The following is a 21,226-nucleotide window of genomic DNA, read 5'->3' as shown; positions in this document are numbered from 1 at the left end:
TTTAATTAACCACATTCAATTTTGTACTAACGGTGTTTCCATTTTGTACAAGAAGCCATTCTCATCTTAATTTGTTGTTTATGTTGCTTATATTACTGAAAATGTAATATAATTACGTTTAATCTTTCTACTTTCTGTAGTAACTATAGTGTTTATACAGTCAACTTTTTCTACTTGACAATATAGAACGGGCACATCATCAAATAGTGTTTAAACATTTTATTTTTATTTGGATTACATAAGTTGAGTTTAAACAAAAAAATATGATTTGTATAGCTGACTCCAACTTATTGCGCATCATCGCTAATTGCAATACGATGAAATTGTGATTTTGCCATAGGAAAACTGATTTTATTTATTTATTTCAAAAAATTCTTGCGCTTTCCTTCCCACATTTTGAATAGTAATAACTAACCTGTGTTATTTATGGTGCAGTGGCAAGTGCAAAGATGAGTAGCAGGTTGGTTCTTTTATGTATTGTCTGTGTTTTTGTGCAAACAACATTTGCGAGGAAGCTTCTGCAATTTCCATCCGGAAACATCCTCGGCTTTGGCGGAATTGACCAAATTATCGGAAATGTTGCCGGCGGCGGCGGTGGAGGCGGCGGCGGAGGAGGAGGAGGTTCAGATGGTGGAAACGGTTGGGGAATTGGAGGTGGAGGTGGCTTTTTTAGTGGACCAGGCAGTGCTGGCGGCGGCGGCGGTGGCGGAGGAGGAGGTGTGAATGGTGGATCTGGTAGGGGGTTTGGAATTGGCGGGGGTAGTGGATCAGGTAGCAATGGAGGTGGTGGTGGCGGTGGCGGAGGAGGAGGAGGAGGAGGAGGAGGCGGCGGCGGTGAAGACGGTGGAAATGGTTTTGGTGGCGGAGCTGGTCAAGGCTATGGAGTGGGAGTAGTGGCGACTCTTGATCCTACTATTGAAGATTGAATAAGGCCTTTTTTTGGTGATCACAATTTTCACCGGATTTTGCTCAAATATAGGTTTAGAATAAAAATAAAAATAAAAAGAGGGAAATTGTTGCAACCCATATTCTCTAATGAACTTTTTTTCATTGAATAATGTTATATAGGTATTCCTGATTTTATCAATTTTGAGTTTTAGATACAAACACACACGACTATGAAAAGAAAAATTAAGGGCAACTAGCAGTTTTGGTTCGATATTGCATTATTCCAGCTTTAGTCCTCGTATTATTCAAATGAGCACATCTAACTTTCAGTTAAACGCAATGTGTGATATTAGTACCCAAAGCTAATTGACCATACCCTTTAGTTTGCCATTACGGAAATGCCCATTATTTCTGTTTACCCTTAAAATTGATAATAATTGAATTTATATGTGGTTTTAAAATATGTGAATTGATTTAATACAAATTATCAAGAATATTAGGTAAATTAATTAAAAATGAAACAAATAACTAAATCAGTAGTGGCGTTGAGTCCGAGCTCGAATTTAAGCTTGACAACAGTTCTGTTCTCGATTCGGAATCAAACGTGTGTGAAGAGCTATAATTAAAATAAGAACCTTTTAATAACTAGAAAACAGAGAAACAAGTTTGTATTGTCTTGGTATGCGTGTTATAGTCTATTAAATAATAAATTTTTCCTTTATATAATACGGGAGTTTTAACCTTAATACAATTATAAAAAGGTAAAAATCTCCATTTGTACATCAATTACGGATATGCTACCGACATCGGTTGAGATCTGCGCCGTAATATCCGGTTGGGCGCGGATATCACACCCCTCTGTTAGTTGTGTGCAACCGTGTGTGGTGCTTTCCGAGGTCTTGGAGCTCGTACTGGATTCATGGGGTATTGTTTTGTTGGGTCCGATGGTAAGCACTCCGTTCGGGCCTTAGTACGAGAAGTTCCTAGCTTCAATTCCGACTCCATATAATTACGCCGTAACTTCGTTTGACGGTTTGACCTACTGAAAAATCAAGATGCTCATTAGTCCCGATTTTATCCATATATAACTTTTGTCCTCTTTTGTGAGTTTGAACTTTGAAATTGTTAAAGAAGTAAATATAAAATTTAAACAAGAACGGCCAAATCTATGGAGTAGTAGAAATGGTTCAAGGTCGGTGTACTTTGCTTTCCGTTGGGCATCAATTAAAACTTAATCCGTCCGATCTATTTTGCGGTTTTAGTTTTAAATTTTAGAGTTTTTTAATTCTTTGCTTTACAAACACCAAAAAATAGGAAATCTCATGGTCATTTTCGGAATTCAAAACAAAAATTAACATTAACTATCTTTAGGGACTAGAATCACATAGCCTTTGATTTAATTGAAGGTTAAACGTATTAAGTGAAGAGGAGTCTTGGAGCAACTATAAAATTATTTTCATGTGACATATCAGTCACATGTTCGAGTCGTGGAATCAATTATTAATGCTTGTATTAAAATAATATGCCTACATCAAACTCCCTTAAGATACGGTCATTTCCTGAACCCAATGGTGAATGCAGATAATTCATACACTGTGCTACCCTTTTTAAATGTACTACGTAAAATACTACAAAAATTACAACTGGAAAAGCAAAATTTCACGAGGATCAAAAGTGTTAATTGAATAATTTATATACTACTCCATTTTTTAGCGGGTTCCAAAACTTTCATTTTTGATGTACTTTTTAAATTTACTTATTACATAAGTATAGGGGAAATAAAAGGGAGATTACAAGATGGGAACCATACCCTTATGTTATTAATAGGGTGAACATTCAAATAATCGACCAACTCAGCTATTATGATTCTCCTTTTATATGTAAACTAGACATTACCTTTTTAGATATTTCAATGCTTGTTGGCATTCCGAAGTCCACACGAAAACATTCTTCTTTTTCAAGAGTGAAAAGAAATAATGACATTTTTGCGAGGATCTTGATATAGACCCGCTTAGGGTCACCAACTTTCTGGTCAACCTTTGCACCTCCTTCACACTTGTCAATGATCGGGGATATCCTCGATGGCTTTGATCTTATCGGGGTTTACTTCAATTTCTCTTTGAGAGACCAAAAACCCTAGGAACTTTTCGGAACCAACTCCGAAAGCACATTTTCAGGATTGAGCTTCACGTTGTACTTTCTCAGAATGTCAAACGTCTCTTGTAGATGAGATAAATGATCTCCTACATTAAGAGACTTGACCAACATATCATCAATATATACCTCCATTGTTTTACCAATTTGTTTTCAAATATTTTATTAACGAGCCTTTGATAAATAGCTCCGGCATTCTTATGCTCGAAAGGCATCGCATTATAGTAGTATGTGTCAAATTTTGTGATAAACGAGGGGTTTTCTTGATCTTTACGGTGCATTCTAAATTGATTATACCCGGAATATGCATCAAGAAAGCTCATTAACTCATGCATGACCGTAGCATCGATTATACGGGAAATAATCCTTAGGGCTTGCTTTATTCAAATATTTATAATCTATACACAATCTAAATTTATTATTCTTTTTAGGAACTTCTCCTATGTTAGCTAACCAATCGGGGTAATTTACCTCTTGAATTGAACCTATATTCAGTAATCGGGTTACCTCTTCTTTGACAAACTTATTTTTTACCTCTGCAATCGGTTGTTTCTTCTTCCTTACCAGAGGGAAGTTAGGGTCCAAACTTAGCTTGTGGACAGCCACTTCCAATGGGATACCTATCATATCTGAATATGACCATACAAAATAATCGACGTTAGATTTAAGAAAATGAATAATTTTTAATCTTAGTTCGGGGATCAACCTCATTCCTAAGTGGAATTTCCTATCTAAGAAATTCGTAAATAAGGCAACTTGTTCGAGCTCCTCTGCAGTAGATTTGGTTGTGTCTGTTTCCTCTGGAACCTGCAACGATTTCAGTATCTGATAGGAATTTGATGACTCCTCTTCTCTATTATCTTCAATCATGATGGAAGAGGGCGCCAACTCCTGTAGTTGCTATTTGCTTATTTCTTTCCCCTGGACAAGGTAACTACATTCATTTCTCTAGCAGCCGGTTGATCTCCTTTAATTTGTTTGACCCCTTCCGGTGTGGGAAACTGCAACAATTGATGATAATTTAACGGCAAAACCTTCATTTCATATATCTATGGCCTTCAAAGGATCACGTTGCATCCCATGTCTCCATATACCATTTCGAACAAAGTTGTCTTTGTTACGCCTTCGGCATGCGTGGATAGTAGAATCTATCCCCGAGTCATTACACTTGTTAGGCTAAACCCGCCTAGAAGCTTTGTTGCCGGAAGTGTGTTGTTTCCAGGTAACTTAGCTTGCTCCAAAACTCTCCATTATATGATATTAGCTGAACTATGTGGATCAACCAACACGTGTTTAATTTTAAACTCTAAGACGTTAAGAGATATTACCAGAGCATCAGTGAGCAGTAGAAGAAGTCTATCAGCATCCTCTTCCGTAAAGGTTATGTCATCGTCTTATGAAGCTTCTCGGATCATCTTGCCATGAGTTACCGATATCTTCATTTTCTTTGCTGCTGAAAGAGTCACCCCATTTACTTCTTCACAACCAAAAATCTTGTTAATTATCAAGCAATGTGACCCTGCAGCCAGTTTAGCCGGCTCCCCAACGTATCGATTTTTAAAATGTAATTCAATATTAGTTATGTAAAATATGATCAATATTTTAAAATGTATTTTTTTATCAAATTGACATTAGAAAACTACAACTTATAATACGTTTTTGTATAGTTTGAATATAAAAATATTATTTTAAAATATTATAATGACCCGACCGGTTGTTTTAAGAATTTAAGTCACATTCGGCAGCATAAGGTCTTGAGCAACTTTGTATTATGTGTTATGACTTGCGTGTGTGACCGATTTCAGTTACCATATGATTCAGAGTTAAATCGGAAGAATGATTCTAGTTTTGGAAGCTTAAGTGGTAAGAGTTAACCGAAATTTAACTTTTGTGTAACGACTCTGAAATCGGTCTTGGATGATTCCAACAGCTTCGTATGGTAATTTTGGACTTAGGCGTGCGTCCGGATTTTGGATTGGAGTTCCGCAGGGTAATTTGAAGCATTTCGGCGAAAGTTAGAAAAGTTAAAGTTTGGAAGGCGAAGAAGTTTGATCAAGAGTTGACTTTGGTGATATCGAGTTTAGAATACGATTTTGAAAGTTGGAATAGCCCCGTTATGTCGTTTGGGACTTGCCTGCAAAATTTGGTGTCATTTGGAGTTGATTTGGTATGGTTCGGACACTTGGTTGCGATTCTAAAAGTTCTTGAAGTTCATTGTGAATTTCCTGTGTTTTGGCATCCGATTCGTAGTTCTACAGGTTATTTCGATATTTTGATCGCGCGAGCGAGTTTGTGTTATATTTTTAGACTTGTGTGGGTGTTTGGTTTGGAGCCTCAGGGGCTCGGGTAAGTTTCGGATTATCTTCGGAGTGTTTTGTTAACGTTTTGTGTGCTGGTTCTCGTTTCATCGCATTCGGGACGTTTTGGTCGCAAATGTGACTATCGCATTTGCGAATCAGCCTTGCATTTGCAAACCTGGGTTGCTGAGCAGGAGTTCGCTTTTGCAAAGAACTCCTCGCATTTGCGAAATTCTTCTGTTCGCATTTGCGAAGTATTTGGTCGCAAATGAGACCTTAGCAGAAACCCCCATTTTTTGCTTTTGTGATGTTTTGTCCGCATTTGCAGAGGTCGCATTTGCGAACCCCTGTAGCAAATGCGACATCTGCAGCCTGCTAATAGTTGGCCATTCCGAGTTTTAGCTTCATTTTGTCATACTTTGAACCCTAGGTCTGAGAGTGGGCGATTTTGAGAGAGGAATTTCATCTACAATCATTAGGTAAGTACCTATAATTAATTTTCAATTATATTTTGTAGTTATATATCAAATTTAACATCAAATTCATGAGAATCTAAAGGAAATTTTGGAAAAAATTGTAAAAAAAACTTTCAAAATGAAAAATGATAATTTAAGGGACCAAATGGTATCGGAAATTGATAATTTTTATATGGTTGAGCTCGTATCGGAATGGGTGTTCAGGTTTTGTGAAATTTATCAGGTTCCGAGGTGTGGGTCCGGGGGTCGACTTTTGGCTTGATATTAGTTTTTGATAAGGATTGAGACTTTATGATCCGGAGTAGTTTCTTATGAGTTTTATTTATGCTTTGAAGTTATTTTGGCTAGATTTGAGCCGTCCAAAGGTTATTTCACCGAAGAGTTCATTTTTGAGTATCGGTTAGTCTTCTTTGAGGTAAGTATCTTGCCTAACCTTGTGGGGGAGAACTACCCCTTAGGATTTGAGTCTTCTATGTTATTTGTATCTTGTGAATTCTGTGTACCCGAGGTGACGAGTACGTGCTCGGGATTATTTGTTGAAAGTTGGCCTTTTAGGGTTCTTAGGTCCTTGTATTCACTGAGTATGAAGTTGTTTTCATTATGATTAAGTTTTCTCAATTACTAATTTCAGCTCTACCTGCTTTAATTGGAATTAGTTGCTTCATGATCCATTCATATTGCCTATTTGACCCTTATATGACTTAACTGAATATTTTTACTTCTTCTATTGCCAAGCTATCTTTTTCTAACTGCTTATCTTTATCTGAATTATTATTATCTCTTATGCAATTGTTTATCCTTAATTGAGGTCATGATTATCCTTTCCGTTGCTTATCCTTAATTGTAATTATTGTACCTCTTTCGTGAGTACTAAATCCTAAATGAAGCTAGTTATCCTTTATCATAGTTGACTTATCCTTAATTGGAATTATTGACTCGTGATTATCTCCCTTGTAGTTAAACTGTACCTTGTGGGACCGTTGTTACATATTATCTTCTCCCTTGTTGAGTTGTTCTTTTATGTCTAGCATTCTCTATTGTGGCTATTTCTTGTGAATTAGTTCTTCTGTTTCTTTGAGTTCCAGAATTTCTGAGTTGATTTAATTGTCGTACTCCTATATTATTGTCATTGTTGCTGTGGTACTTGTTGTTGTGATGCAGGTGGTTTCAACCGTGCGATGTTATTGGGTTGCACGAGGTTTCTGTCGTGGTATTGTTACTATTGATATTTGCACATGCAGCGTGACAAGGCGGAATATATATATATATATATATATATATATATATATATATATATATATATATAGTATGTGGGGGGAGGGGTTGCGCATGTGGCGAAACAAGGTGGGAACATTATTATGCACGTGTGGCGAGACAAGGCGGGCATTTACTTTACTAATTTCGCACGTGGCGAGAAAAGGTGGGTTATGTCAGGGATTGATTTGTGATGGCCTGAGGGCATTTTTGTTATTGATATTTCTGTAGTAGCGTACCTACCTGTATGAGTTTTGTCTTGTTGAAAATTGTGGAGAAATATTCTACGTTTTCTCCATTTTCCCTATACTTACTAGCTGGCATGAACTATGCTAGGACACTTGCACAAGCATACATGTAGTTAATCACTCCTATCGGTTAAGAGGATGATTTGATATTGTTGAGTATTGGTGCACACCCTTGTTTACTTGCTTTCTATGTGAGTATGGCTCTATTGGTACGTGAGTCGCCAGTGTGATTATAAATTTGTAGTGGGTGCGCAGGATGCCAAGTGTTTAGGGTTCGGGAATTGGGACCCGTAAATTGTGAATATTCTGAGGTTCGCTACCTCGTGAAGGTTATTGGCTCAGACTTGGTGTGAAAGCGGTCGTTTTTGTTGAGTTGCTACTTGTCTTTCCTTTATCTGTGATCACCAGATTTAAACTGAGTTCCGCTCACTCTACGGTGTCATAATTATGGTATTTCGCTGCTAGTTGTTGTTTTCCTTTTCTTACTGCAATTACCGTATTATTATAATTGTCATTATGCGTAGTCCTTATATGGATATCGTATTCTATTGTTTCTACACTTATATTCATTCAGGTTATTTAGTCCAGTAGGTGTTTTAATTGTTCCTCGTCACTACTCCACCGATGTTAGTCTTGATACTTGCTGGGTACCGCTGTGGTGTACTCATACTACACTTCTGCAATTTTTGTGCAAATCCAAGATAATTCAAAGTCAGTTGATCGTTAGCTAGCCGTGTGGATTGTTGCTGAGGAGACTCAAGGTAAACCTGCTGCTGCGTTCGTAGGCTTCGGAGTCATCTTCCTGTTTTTGTATTGTACTATTTATCCTTATTTCAAAACAATTGTATTAAAGGGTTTCTAGCAATACTCTGTAGAGCTTATGACTTATACTGCTAGTTTTGGGACCGTGAACTTGGTCTTCTAATGATTGGTTAGTTTGTCTCATCAATTGGGATAAGACTACCAGTAAAGTTGTTCCACAGTGCACAGAATAGAGTAATATACCATGTAGGTTATTAAGCTACTAATTACCATAACGTAACTCTTCCTATTTAATTAACCACATTCAATTTTGTACTAATGGTGTTTCCATTTTGTACAAGTGATTAATTACATTCATTAACAATCCCCAACCATGTACTGTTACTTTACCAGTACTCTATAGTATTTAAACTCGTCCTAAACATCTCAAATTATTCATCCTATTGTTTAGGTCTTCTCTGAGGTTATTTCAGTGCAAAACACACATACGAGAAGAGCCAAAGTAAGAAGCCATTCTCATCTTAATTTGTTGTTTATGTTGCTTATATTACTGCTAAAAATGTAATATAATTACGTTTAATCTTTCTACTTTCTGTAGTAACTATAGTGTTTATACAGTCAACTTTTTCTACTTGACAATATAGAATGGGCACATCATCAAATAGTGTTTAAACATTTTATTTTTATTTGGATTACATAAGTTGAGTTTAAACAAAAAAATATGATTTGTATAGCTGACTCCAACTTATTGCGCATCATCGCTAATTGCAATACGATGAAATTGTGATTTTGCCATAGGAAAACTGATTTTATTTATTTTTTTCAAAAAATTCTTGCGCTTTCCTTCCCACATTTTGAATAGTAATAACTAACCTGTGTTATTTATGGTGCAGTGGCAAGTGCAAAGATGAGTAGCAGGTTGGTTCTTTTATGTATTGTCTGTGTTTTTGTGCAAACAACATTTGCGAGGAAGCTTCTGCAATTTCCATCCGGAAACATCCTCGGCTTTGGCGGAATTGACCAAATTATCGGAAATGTTGCCGGCGGCGGCGGAGGAGGAGGAGGTTCAGATGGTGGAAACGGTTGGGGAATTGGAGGTGGAGGTGGCTTTTTTAGTGGACCAGGCAGTGCTGGCGGCGGCGGCGGTGGCGGAGGAGGAGGTGTGAATGGTGGATCTGGTAGGGGGTTTGGAATTGGCGGGGGTAGTGGATCAGGTAGCAATGGAGGTGGTGGTGGCGGTGGCGGAGGAGGAGGAGGTGGAGGAGGAGGCGGCGGCGGTGAAGACGGTGGAAATGGTTTTGGTGGCGGAGCTGGTCAAGGCTATGGAGTGGGAGTAGTGGCGACTCTTGATCCTACTATTGAAGATTGAATAAGGCCTTTTTTTGGTGATCACAATTTTCACCGGATTTTGCTCAAATATAGGTTTAGAATAAAAATAAAAATAAAAAGAGGGAAATTGTTGCAACCCATATTCTCTAATGAACTTTTTTTCACTGAATAATGTTATATAGGTATTCCTGATTTTATCAATTTTGAGTTTTAGATACAAACACACACGACTATGAAAAGAAAAATTAAGGGCAACTAGCAGTTTTGGTTCGATATTGCATTATTCCAGCTTTAGTCCTCGTATTATTCAAATGAGCACATCTAACTTTCAGTTAAACGCAATGTGTGATATTAGTACCCAAAGCTAATTGACCATACCCTTTAGTTTGCCATTACGGAAATGCCCATTATTTCTGTTTACCCTTAAAATTGATAATAATTGAATTTATATGTGGTTTTAAAATATGTGAATTGATTTAATACAAATTATCAAGAATATTAGGTAAATTAATTAAAAATGAAACAAATAACTAAATCAGTAGTGGCGTTGAGTCCGAGCTCGAATTTAAGCTTGGCAACAGTTCTGTTCTCGATTCGGAATCAAACGTGTGTGAAGAGCTATAATTAAAATAATAACCTTTCAATAACTAGAAAACAGAGAAACAAGTTTGTATTGTCTTGGTATGCGTGTTATAGTCTATTAAATAATAAATTTTTCCTTTATATAATACGGGAGTTTTAACCTTAATACAATTATAAAAAGGTAAAAATCCCCTTTTGTACATCAATTACGGATATGCTACCGACATCGGTTGAGATCTGCGCCGTAATATCCGGTTGGGCGCGGATATCACACCCCTCTGTTAGTTGTGTGCAACCGTGTGTGGTGCTTTCCGAGGTCTTGGAGCTCGTACTGGATTCAGGGGGTATTGTTTTGTTGGATCCGATGGTAAGCACTCCGTTCGGGCCTTAGTACGAGAAGTTCCTAGCTTCAATTCCGACTCCATATAATTACGCCGTAACTTCGTTTGACGGTTTGACCTACTGAAAAATCAGGATGCTCATTAGTCCCGATTTTATCCATATATAACTTTTGTCCTCTTTTGTGAGTTTGAACTTTGAAATTGTTAAAGAAGTAAATATAAAGTTTAAACAAGAACGGCCAAATCTATGGAGTAGTAGAAATGGTTCAAGGTCGGTGTACTTTGCTTTCCGTTGGGCATCAATTAAAACTTAATCCGTCCGATCTATTTTGCGATTTTAGTTTTAAATTTTAGAGTTTTTTAATTCTTTGCTTTACAAACACCAAAAAATAGGAAATCTCATGGTCATTTTTGGAATTCAAAACAAAAATTAACATTAACTATCTTTAGGGACTAGAATCACATAGTCTTTGATTTAATTGAAGGTTAAACGTATTAAGTGAAGAGGAGTCTTGGAGCAACTATAAAATTATTTTCATGTGACATATCAATCACATGTTCGAGTCGTGGAATCAATTATTAATGCTTGTATTAAAATAATATGCCTACATCAAACTCCCTTAAGATACGGTCATTTCCTGAACCCAATGGTGAATGCAGATAATTCATACACCGTGCTACCCTTTTTAAATGTACTACGTAAAATACTACAAAAATTACAACTGGAAAAGCAAAATTTCACGAGGATCAAAAGTGTTAATTGAATAATTTAGATACTACTCCATTTTTTAGCGGGCTCCAAAACTTTTATTTTTGATGTACTTTTTAAATTTACTTATTACATAAGTATAGGGGAAATAAAAGGGAGATTACAAGATGGGAACCATACCCTTATGTTATCAATAAGGTGAACATTCAAATAATCGACCAACTCAGCTATTATGATTCTCCTTTTATATGTAAACTAGACATTACCTTTTTAGATATTTCAATGCTTGTTGGCATTCCGAAGTCCACACGAAAACATTCTTCTTTTTCAAGAGTGAAAAGAAATAATGACATTTTTGCGAGGATCTTGATATAAACCCGCTTAGGGTCACCAACTTTCTGGTCAACCTTTGCACCTCCTTCACACTTGTCAATGATCGGGGATATCCTCGATGGCTTTGATCTTATCGGGGTTTACTTCAATTTCTCTTTGAGAGAACAAAAACCCTAGGAACTTTTCGGAACCAACTCCGAAAGCACATTTTCAGGATTGAGCTTCACGTTGTACTTTCTCAGAATGTCAAACGTCTCTTGTAGATGAGATAAATGATCTCCTACATTAAGAGACTTGACCAACATATCATCAATATATACCTCCATTGTTTTACCAATTTGTTTTCAAATATTTTATTAACGAGCCTTTGATAAATAGCTCCGGCATTCTTATGCTCGAAAGGCATCGCATTATAGTAGTATGTGTCAAATTTTGTGATAAACGAGGGGTTTTCTTGATCTTTCCGGTGCATTCTAAATTGATTATACCCGGAATATGCATCAAGAAAGCTCATTAACTCATGCATGACCGTAGCATCGATTATACGGGAAATAATCCTTAGGGCTTGCTTTATTCAAATATTTATAATCTATACACAATCTAAATTTATTATACTTTTTAGGAACTTCTCCTATGTTAGCTAACCAATCGGGGTAATTTACCTCTTGAATTGAACCTATATTCAGTAATCGGGTTACCTCTTCTTTGACAAACTTATTTTTTACCTCTGCAATCGGTTGTTTCTTCTTCCTTACCAGAGGGAAGTTAGGGTCCAAACTTAGCTTGTGGACAGCCACTTCCAATGGGATACCTATCATATCTGAATATGACCATACAAAATAATCGACGTTAGATTTAAGAAAATGAATAATTTTTAATCTTAGTTCGGGGATCAACCCCATTCCTAAGTGGAATTTCCTATCTAAGAAATTCGTAAATAAGGCAACTTGTTCGAGCTCCTCTGCATAAGATTTGGTTGCGTCTGTTTCCTCTGGAACCTGCAACGATTTCAGTATCTGATAGGAATTTGATGACTCCTCTTCTCTATTATCTTCAATCATGATGGAAGAGGGCGCCAGCTCCTGTAGTTGCTATTTGCTTATTTCTTTCCCCTGGACAAGGTAACTACATTCATTTCTCTAGCAGCCGGTTGATCTCCTTTAATTTGTTTGACCCCTTCCGGTGTGGGAAACTGCAACAATTGATGATAATTTAACGGCAAAACCTTCATTTCATATATCTATGGCCTTCAAAGGATCACGTTGCATCCCATGTCTCCATATACCATTTTGAACAAAGTTGTCTTTGTTACGCCTTCGGCATGCGTGGATAGTAGAATCTATCCCCGAGTCATTACACTTGTTAGGGTAAACCCGCCTAGAAGCTTTGTTGCCGGAAGTGTGTTGTTTCCAGGTAACTTAGCTTGCTCCAAAACTCTCCATTATATGATATTAGCTGAACTATGTGGATCAACCAACACGTGTTTAATTTTAAACTCTAAGACGTTAAGAGATATTACCAGAGCATCAGTGAGCAGTAGAAGAAGTCTATCAGCATCCTCTTCCGTAAAGGTTATGTCATCGTCTTCTGAAGCTTCTCGGATCATCTTGCCATGAGTTACCGATATCTTCATTTTCTTTGCTGCTGAAAGAGTCACCCCATTTACTTCTTCACAACCAAAAATCATGTTAATTATCAAGCAATGTGACTCTGCAGCCAGTTTAGCCGGCTCCCCAACGTATCGATTTTTAAAATGTAATTCAATATTAGTTATGTGAAATATGATCAATATTTTAAAATGTATTTTTTTATCAAATTGACATTAGAAAACTACAACTTATAATACGTTTTTGTATAGTTTGAATATAAAAATATTATTTTAAAATATTATAATGACCCGACCGGTTGTTTTAAGAATTTAAGTCACATTCGGCAGCATAAGGTCTTGAGCAACTTTGTATTATGTATTATGACTTGCGTGTGTGACCGAGTTCAGTTACCATATGATTCAGAGTTAAATCGGAAGAATGATTCTAGTTTTAGAAGCTTAAGTGGTAAGAGTTAACCGAAATTTAACTTTTGTGTAACGACTCTGAAATCGGTCTTGGATGATTCCAACAGCTTCGTATGGTAATTTTGGACTTAGGCGTGCGTCCGGATTTGGGATTGGAGTTCCGCAGGGTAATTTGAAGCATTTCGGCGAAAGTTAGAAAAGTTAAAGTTTGGAAGGCGAATAAGTTTGATCAAGAGTTGACTTTGGTGATATCGAGTTCAGAATACGATTTTGAAATTTGGAATAGCCCCGTTATGTCGTTTGGGACTTGCCTGCAAAATTTGGTGTCATTTGGAGTTGATTTGGTATGGTTCGGACACTTGGTTGCGATTCTAAAAGTTCTTGAAGTTCATTGTGAATTTCCTGTGTTTTGGCATCCGATTCGTAGTTCTACAGGTTATTTCGATATTTTGATCGCGCGAGCGAGTTTGTGTTATATTTTTAGACTTGTGTGGGTGTTTGGTTTGGAGCCTCAGGGGCTCGGGTAAGTTTCGGATTATCTTCGGAGTGTTTTGTTAACTTTTTGTGTGCTGGTTCTCGTTTCATCGCATTCGGGACGTTTTGGTCGCAAATGTGACTATCGCATTTGCGAATCAGCCTTGCATTTGCAAACTTGGGTTGCTGAGCAGGAGTTCGCTTTTGCAAAGAACTCCTCGCATTTGCGAAGTTCTTCTGTTCACATTTGCGAAGTATTTGGTCGCAAATGCGACCTTAGCAGAAACCCCCATTTTTTGCTTTTGTGATGTTTTGTCCGCATTTGCGGAGGTCGCATTTGCGAACCCCTGTAGCAAATGCGATATCTGCAGCCTGCTAATAGTTGGGCATTCCGAGTTTTAGCTTCATTTTGTCATATTTTGAATCCTAGGTCTGAGAGTGGGCGATTTTGAGAGAGGAATTTCATCTACAATCATTGGGTAAGTACCTCTAATTAATTTTCAATTATATTTTGTAATTATATATAAAATTTAACATCAAATTCATGAGAATCTAAAGGAAACTTTGGGAAAAATTGTAAAAAAAACTTTCAAAATGAAAAATGATGATTTAAGGGACCAAATGGTATCGGAAATTGATAATTTTTATACGGTTGAGCTCGTATCGGAATGGGTGTTCAGGTTTTGTGAAATTTGTCAGGTTCCAAGGTGCGGGTCCGGGGGTCGACTTTTGGCTTGATATTAGTTTTTGATAAGGATTGAGATTTTATGATCCATAGTAGTTTCTTATGAGTTTTATTTATGCTTTGAAGTTATTTTGGCTAGATTTGAGTCGTCCGAAGGTTATTTCACCGAAGATTTCATTTTTGAGTATCGGTTTGTCTTCTTTGAGGTAAGTATCTTGCCTAACCTTGTGGAGGGAACTACCCCATAGGATTTGAATCTTCTATGCTATTTGTATCTTGTGAATTCCGTGTACCCGAGGTGACGAGTACGTGCTCGGGATTATTTGTTGAAAGTTGGCCTTTTAGGGTTCTTAGGTCCTTGTATTCACTGAGTATGAAGTTGTTTTCATTATGATTAAGTTTTCTCAATTACTAATTTTAGTTCTACCTGCTTTAATTGGAATTAATTGCTTCATGATCCATTCATATTGCCTATTTGACCCTTATATGACTTAACTGATTATTTTTACTTCTTCTATTGCCAAGCTATCTTTTTCTAACTGTTTATCTTAATCTGAATTATTATTATCTCTTATGTAATTGTTTATCCTTAATTGAGGTCATGATTATCCTTTCCGTTGCTTATCCTTAATTGTAATTATTGTACCTCTTTCGTGAGTACTAAATCCTAAATGAAGCTAGTTATCCTTTATCATAGTTGACTTATCCTTAATTGGAATTATTGACTCGTGATTATCTCCCTTGTTGTTGAACTGTACCATGTGGGACCGTTGTTACATATTATCTTCTCCCTTGTTGAGTTGTTCTTATTATGTCTAGCATTCTCTATTCTGGCTATTTCTTGTGAATTAGTTCTTCTGTTTCTTTGAGTTCCAGAATTTCTGAGTTGATTTAATGGTCGTACTCATATATTATTGTCATTGTTGTTGTGGTACTTGTTATTGTGATGCACGTGGTTTCAACCGTGCGATGTTATCGGGTTGCACGAGGTTTCTGTCGTGGTATTGTTACTATTGATATTTGCACATGCGGCGTGATAAGGCGGGATATATATATATATATATATATATATATATATATATATATATATATAGTATGGGGGAGGAGTTGCGCATGTGGCGAAACAAGGTGGGAACATTATTATGCACGTGTGGCGAGACAAGGCAGACATTTACTTTACTAATTTCGCACGTGGCGAGAAAATGTGGGTTATGTCAGGGATTGATTTGGGATGGCCTGGGGGCATTTTTGTTGTTGATATTTGTGTAGTAGCGTTCCTACCTGTATGAGTTTTGTCTTGTTGAAAATTGTGGAGAAATATTCTACGTGTTGTCCATTTTCCCTATACTTACTAGCTGGCATGAACTATGCTAGGACACTTGCACAAGCATATATGTAGTTAATCACTCTTATCGGTTAAGAGGATGATTTGATATTGTTGAGTATTGATGCACACCCTTGTTTACTTGCCTTCTATGTGAGTATGGCTCTATTGGTACGTGAGTCGCCATTGTGATTATAAATATGTAGTGGGTGCGTAGGATGCCAAGTGTTTAGGGTTCGGGAATTGGGACCCGTAAATTGTGAATATTCTGAGGTTCGCTACCTCGTGAAGGTTATTGGCTCAGACCTGGTGTGAAAGCGGTCGTTTTTGTTGAGTTGCTACTTGCCTTTCCTTTATCTGTGATCACCAGATTTAAACTGAGTTCCGCTCACTCTACGGTGTCATAATTATGGTATTTCACTGCTAGTTGTTGTTTTCCTTTTCTTACTGCAATTACCGTACTATTATCATTGTCATTATGTGTAATCCTTATATAGATATCGTATTCTATTGTTTCTACACTTATATTCATTCAGGTTATTTAGTCCAGTAGGTGTTTTGATTGTTCCTCATCACTACTCCACCGATGTTAGTCTTGATACTTGCTGGGTACCGATGTGGTGTACTCATACTACACTTCTGCAATTCTTGTGCAAATCCAAGATAATTTAAAGTCAGTTGATCGTTAGCTAGCTGTGTGGATTGTTGCTGAGGAGACTCAAGGTAAACCTGCTGCTGCGTTCGTAGGCTTCGGAGTCATCTTCCTGTTTTTGTATTGTACTATTTATCCTTATTTCAAAACAATTGTATTAAAGGGTTTCTAGCAATACTCTGTAGAGCTTATGACTTATACTGCTAGTTTTGGGACCGTGAACTTGGTCTTCTAATGATTGGTTAGTTTGTCTCATCAATTGGGATAAGACTACCAGTAAAGTTGTTCCACAGTGCACAGAATAGAGTAATATACCATGTAGGTTATTAAGCTACTAATTACCATAACGTAACTCTTCCTATTTAATTAACCACATTCAATTTTGTACTAATGGTGTTTCCATTTTGTACAAGTGATTAATTACATTCATTAACAATCCCCAACCATGTACTGTTACTTTACCAGTACTCTATAGTATTTAAACTCGTCCTAAACATCTCAAATTATTCATCCTATTGTTTAGGTCTTCTCTGAGGTTATTTCAGTGCAAAACACACATACGAGAAGAGCCAAAGTAAGAAGCCATTCTCATCTTAATTTGTTGTTTATGTTGCTTATATTACTGCTAAAAATGTAATATAATTACGTTTAATCTTTCTACTTTCTGTAGTAACTATAGTGTTTATACAGTCAACTTTTTCTACTTGACAATATAGAATGGGCACATCATCAAATAGTGTTTAAACATTTTATTTTTATTTGGATTACATAAGTTGAGTTTAAACAAAAAAATATGATTTGTATAGCTGACTCCAACTTATTGCGCATCATCGCTAATTGCAATACGATGAAATTGTGATTTTGCCATAGGAAAACTGATTTTATTTATTTATTTCAAAAAATTCTTGCGCTTTCCTTCCCACATTTTGAATAGTAATAACTAACCTGTGTTATTTATGGTGCAGTGGCAAGTGCAAAGATGAGTAGCAGGTTGGTTCTTTTATGTATTGTCTGTGTTTTTGTGCAAACAACATTTGCGAGGAAGCTTCTGCAATTTCCATCCGGAAACATCCTCGGCTTTGGCGGAATTGACCAAATTATCGGAAATGTTGCCGGCGGCGGCGGTGGAGGCGGCGGCGGAGGAGGAGGAGGTTCAGATGGTGGAAACGGTTGGGGAATTGGAGGTGGAGGTGGCTTTTTTAGTGGACCAGGCAGTGCTGGCGGCGGCGGCGGTGGCGGAGGAGGAGGTGTGAATGGTGGATCTGGTAGGGGGTTTGGAATTGGCGGGGGTAGTGGATCAGGTAGCAATGGAGGTGGTGGTGGCGGTGGCGGAGGAGGATGAGGAGGCGGCGGCGGTGAAGACGGTGGAAATGGTTTTGGTGGCGGAGCTGGTCAAGGCTATGGAGTGGGAGTAGTGGCGACTCTTGATCCTACTATTAAAGATTGAATAAGGCCTTTTTTTGGTGATCACAATTTTCACCGGATTTTGCTCAAATATAGGTTTAGAATAAAAATAAAAATAAAAAGAGGGAAATTGTTGCAACCCATATTCTCTAATGAACTTTTTTTCACTGAATAATGTTATATAGGTATTCCTGATTTTATCAATTTTGAGTTTTAGATACAAACGCACACGACTAAGAAAAGAAAAATTAAGGGCAACTAGCAGTTTTGGTTTGATATTGCATTATTCCAGCTTTAGTCCTCGTATTATTCAAATGAGCACATCTAACTTTCAGTTAAACGCAATGTGTGATTTTAGTACCCAAAGCTAATTGACCATAACCTTTATTTTGCCATTACGGAAATGCCCATTATTTCTGTTTACCCTTAAAATTGATAATAATTGAATTTATATGTGGTTTTAAAATATGTGAATTGATTTAATACAAATTATCAAGAATATTAGGTAAATTAATTAAAAATGAAACAAATAACTAAATCAGTAGTGGCGTTGAGTCCGAGCTCGAATTTAAGCTTGGCAACAGTTCTGTTCTCGATTCGGAATCAAACGTGTGTGAAGAGCTATAATTAAAATAAGAACCTTTCAATAACTAGAAAACAGAGAAACAAGTTTGTATTGTCTTGGTATGCGTGTTATAGTCTATTAAATAATAAATTTTTCCTTTATATAATACGGGAGTTTTAACCTTAATACAATTATAAAAAGGTAAAAATCCCCTTTTGTACATCAATTACGGATATGCTACCGACATCGGTTGAGATCTGCGCCGTAATATCCGGTTGGGCGTGGATATCACACCCCTCTGTTAGTTGTGTGCAACCGTGTGTGGTGCTTTCCGAGGTCTTGGAGCTCGTACTGGATTCATGGGGTATTGTTTTGTTGGGTCCGATGGTAAGCACTCCGTTCGGGCCTTAGTACGAGATGTTCCTAGCTTCAATTTCGACTCCATATAATTACGCCGTAACTTCGTTTGACGGTTTGACCTACTGAAAAATCAAGATGCTCATTAGTCCCGATTTTATCCATATATAACTTTTGTCCTCTTTTGTGAGTTTGAACTTTGAAATTGTTAAAGAAGTAAATATAAAATTTTAACAAGAACGGCCAAATCTATGGAGTAGTAGAAATGGTTCAAGGTCGGTGTACTTTGCTTTCCGTTGGGCATCAATTAAAACTTAATCCGTCCGATCTATTTTGCGGTTTTAGTTTTAAATTTTAGAGTTTTTTAATTCTTTACTTTACAAACACCAAAAAATAGGAAATCTCATGGTCATTTTCGGAATTCAAAACAAAAATTAACATTAACTATCTTTAGGGACTAGAATCACATAGTCTTTGATTTAATTGAAGGTTAAACGTATTAAGTGAAGAGGAGTCTTGGAGCAACTATAAAATTATTTTCATGTGACATATCAGTCACATGTTCGAGTCGTGGAATCAATTATTAATGCTTGTATTAAAATAATATGCCTACATCAAACTCCCTTAAGATACGGTCATTTCCTGAACCCAATGGTGAATGCAGATAATTCATACACCATGCTACCCTTTTTAAATGTACTACGTAAAATACTACAAAAATTACAACTGGAAAAGCAAAATTTCACGAGGATCAAAAGTGTTAATTGAATAATTTATATACTACTCCATTTTTTAGCGGGTTCCAAAACTTTCATTTTTGATGTACTTTTTAAATTTACTTATTACATAAGTATAGGGGAAATAAAAGGGAGATTACAAGATGGGAACCATACCCTTATGTTATTAATAAGGTGAACATTCAAATAATCGACCAACTCAGCTATTATGATTCTCCTTTTATATGTAAACTAGACATTACCTTTTTAGATATTTCAATGCTTGTTGGCATTCCGAAGTCCACACGAAAACATTCTTCTTTTTCAAGAGTGAAAAGAAATAATGACATTTTTGCGAGGATCTTGATATAGACCCGCTTAGGGTCACCAACTTTCTGGTCAACCTTTGCACCTCCTTCACACTTGTCAATGATCGGGGATATCCTCGATGGCTTTGATCTTATCGGGGTTTACTTCAATTTCGCTTTGAGAGACCAAAAACCCTAGGAACTTTTTGGAACCAACTCCGAAAGCACATTTTCAGGATTGAGCTTCACGTTGTACTTTCTCAGAATGTCAAACGTCTCTTGTAGATGAGATAAATGATCTCCTACATTAAGAGACTTGACCAACATATCATCAATATATACCTCCATTGTTTTACCAATTTGTTTTCAAATATTTTATTAACGAGCCTTTGATAAATAGCTCCGACATTCTTATGCTCGAAAGGCATCGCATTATAGTAGTATGTGTCAAATTTTGTGATAAACGAGGGGTTTTCTTGATCTTTCCGGTGCATTCTAAATTGATTATACCCGGAATATGCATCAAGAAAGCTCATTAACTCATGCATGACCGTAGCATCGATTATACGGGAAATAATCCTTAGGGCTTGCCTTATTCAAATATTTATAATCTATACACAATCTAAATTTATTATTCTTTTTGGGAACTACTCCTATGTTAGCTAACCAATCGGGGTAATTTACCTCTTGAATTGAACCTATATTCAGTAATCGGGTTACCTCTTCTTTGACAAACTTATTTTTTACCTCTGCAATCGGTTGTTTCTTCTTCCTTACCAGAGGGAAGTTAGGGTCCAAACTTAGCTTGTGGACAGCCACTTCCAATGGGATACCTATCATATCTGAATATGACCATACAAAATAATCGACGTTAGATTTAAGAAAATGAATAATTTTTAATCTTAGTTCGGGGATCAACCCCATTCCTAAGTGGAATTTCCTTTCTAAGAAATCCCTAAATAAGGCAACTTGTTCGAGCTCCTCTGCAGTAGATTTGGTTGCGTCTGTTTCCCCTGGTGCCTGCAACGATTTCGGTACCTGATAGGAATTCGATGACTCATCTTCTCTATTATCTTCAATCATGATGGAAGAGGGCGCCAGCTCCTGTAGTTGCTATTTGCTTATTTCTTTCCCCTTGCTACTGGACAAGGTAACTACATTCATTTCTCTAGCAGCTGGTTGATCTCCTCTAATTTGTTTGACCCCTTCCGGTGTGGGAAACTGCAACAATTGATGATAAGTTAACGGCAAAACCTTCATTTCATGTATCTATGGCCTTAAAAGGATCATGTTGCATCCCATGTCTCCATATACCATTTCGAACAAAGTTGTCTTTGTTACGCCTTTGGCATGC

General features: G+C 36.9%; 1 protein-coding gene across 1 annotated transcript; it reads left to right on the top strand.

Moving 5' to 3' along the window:
• Nucleotides 1-449: 449 nt before the first annotated feature.
• Nucleotides 450-926, top strand: LOC138872796 (glycine-rich protein 5-like). The gene has a single exon (XM_070151212.1). It carries the CDS (start codon nt 450-452, stop codon nt 924-926), a length of 477 nt encoding a protein of 158 aa, XP_070007313.1.
• Nucleotides 927-21,226: the final 20,300 nt, after the last annotated feature.

Source organism: Nicotiana sylvestris, chromosome 7 (assembly GCF_000393655.2).
Source record: "Nicotiana sylvestris chromosome 7, ASM39365v2, whole genome shotgun sequence".
NCBI classification, from domain to species: Eukaryota; Viridiplantae; Streptophyta; class Magnoliopsida; order Solanales; family Solanaceae; genus Nicotiana; species Nicotiana sylvestris.
Note: the sequence above shows the minus strand (reverse complement) of the source record. Positions and strands in the feature narration are given on the sequence as shown.

Excerpts from the sequence above, each read along its gene's own strand:
- LOC138872796 (XM_070151212.1), top strand. The coding sequence starts at position 450 with ATGAGTAGCAGGTTGGTTCTTTTATGTATTGTCTGTGTTTTTGTGCAA.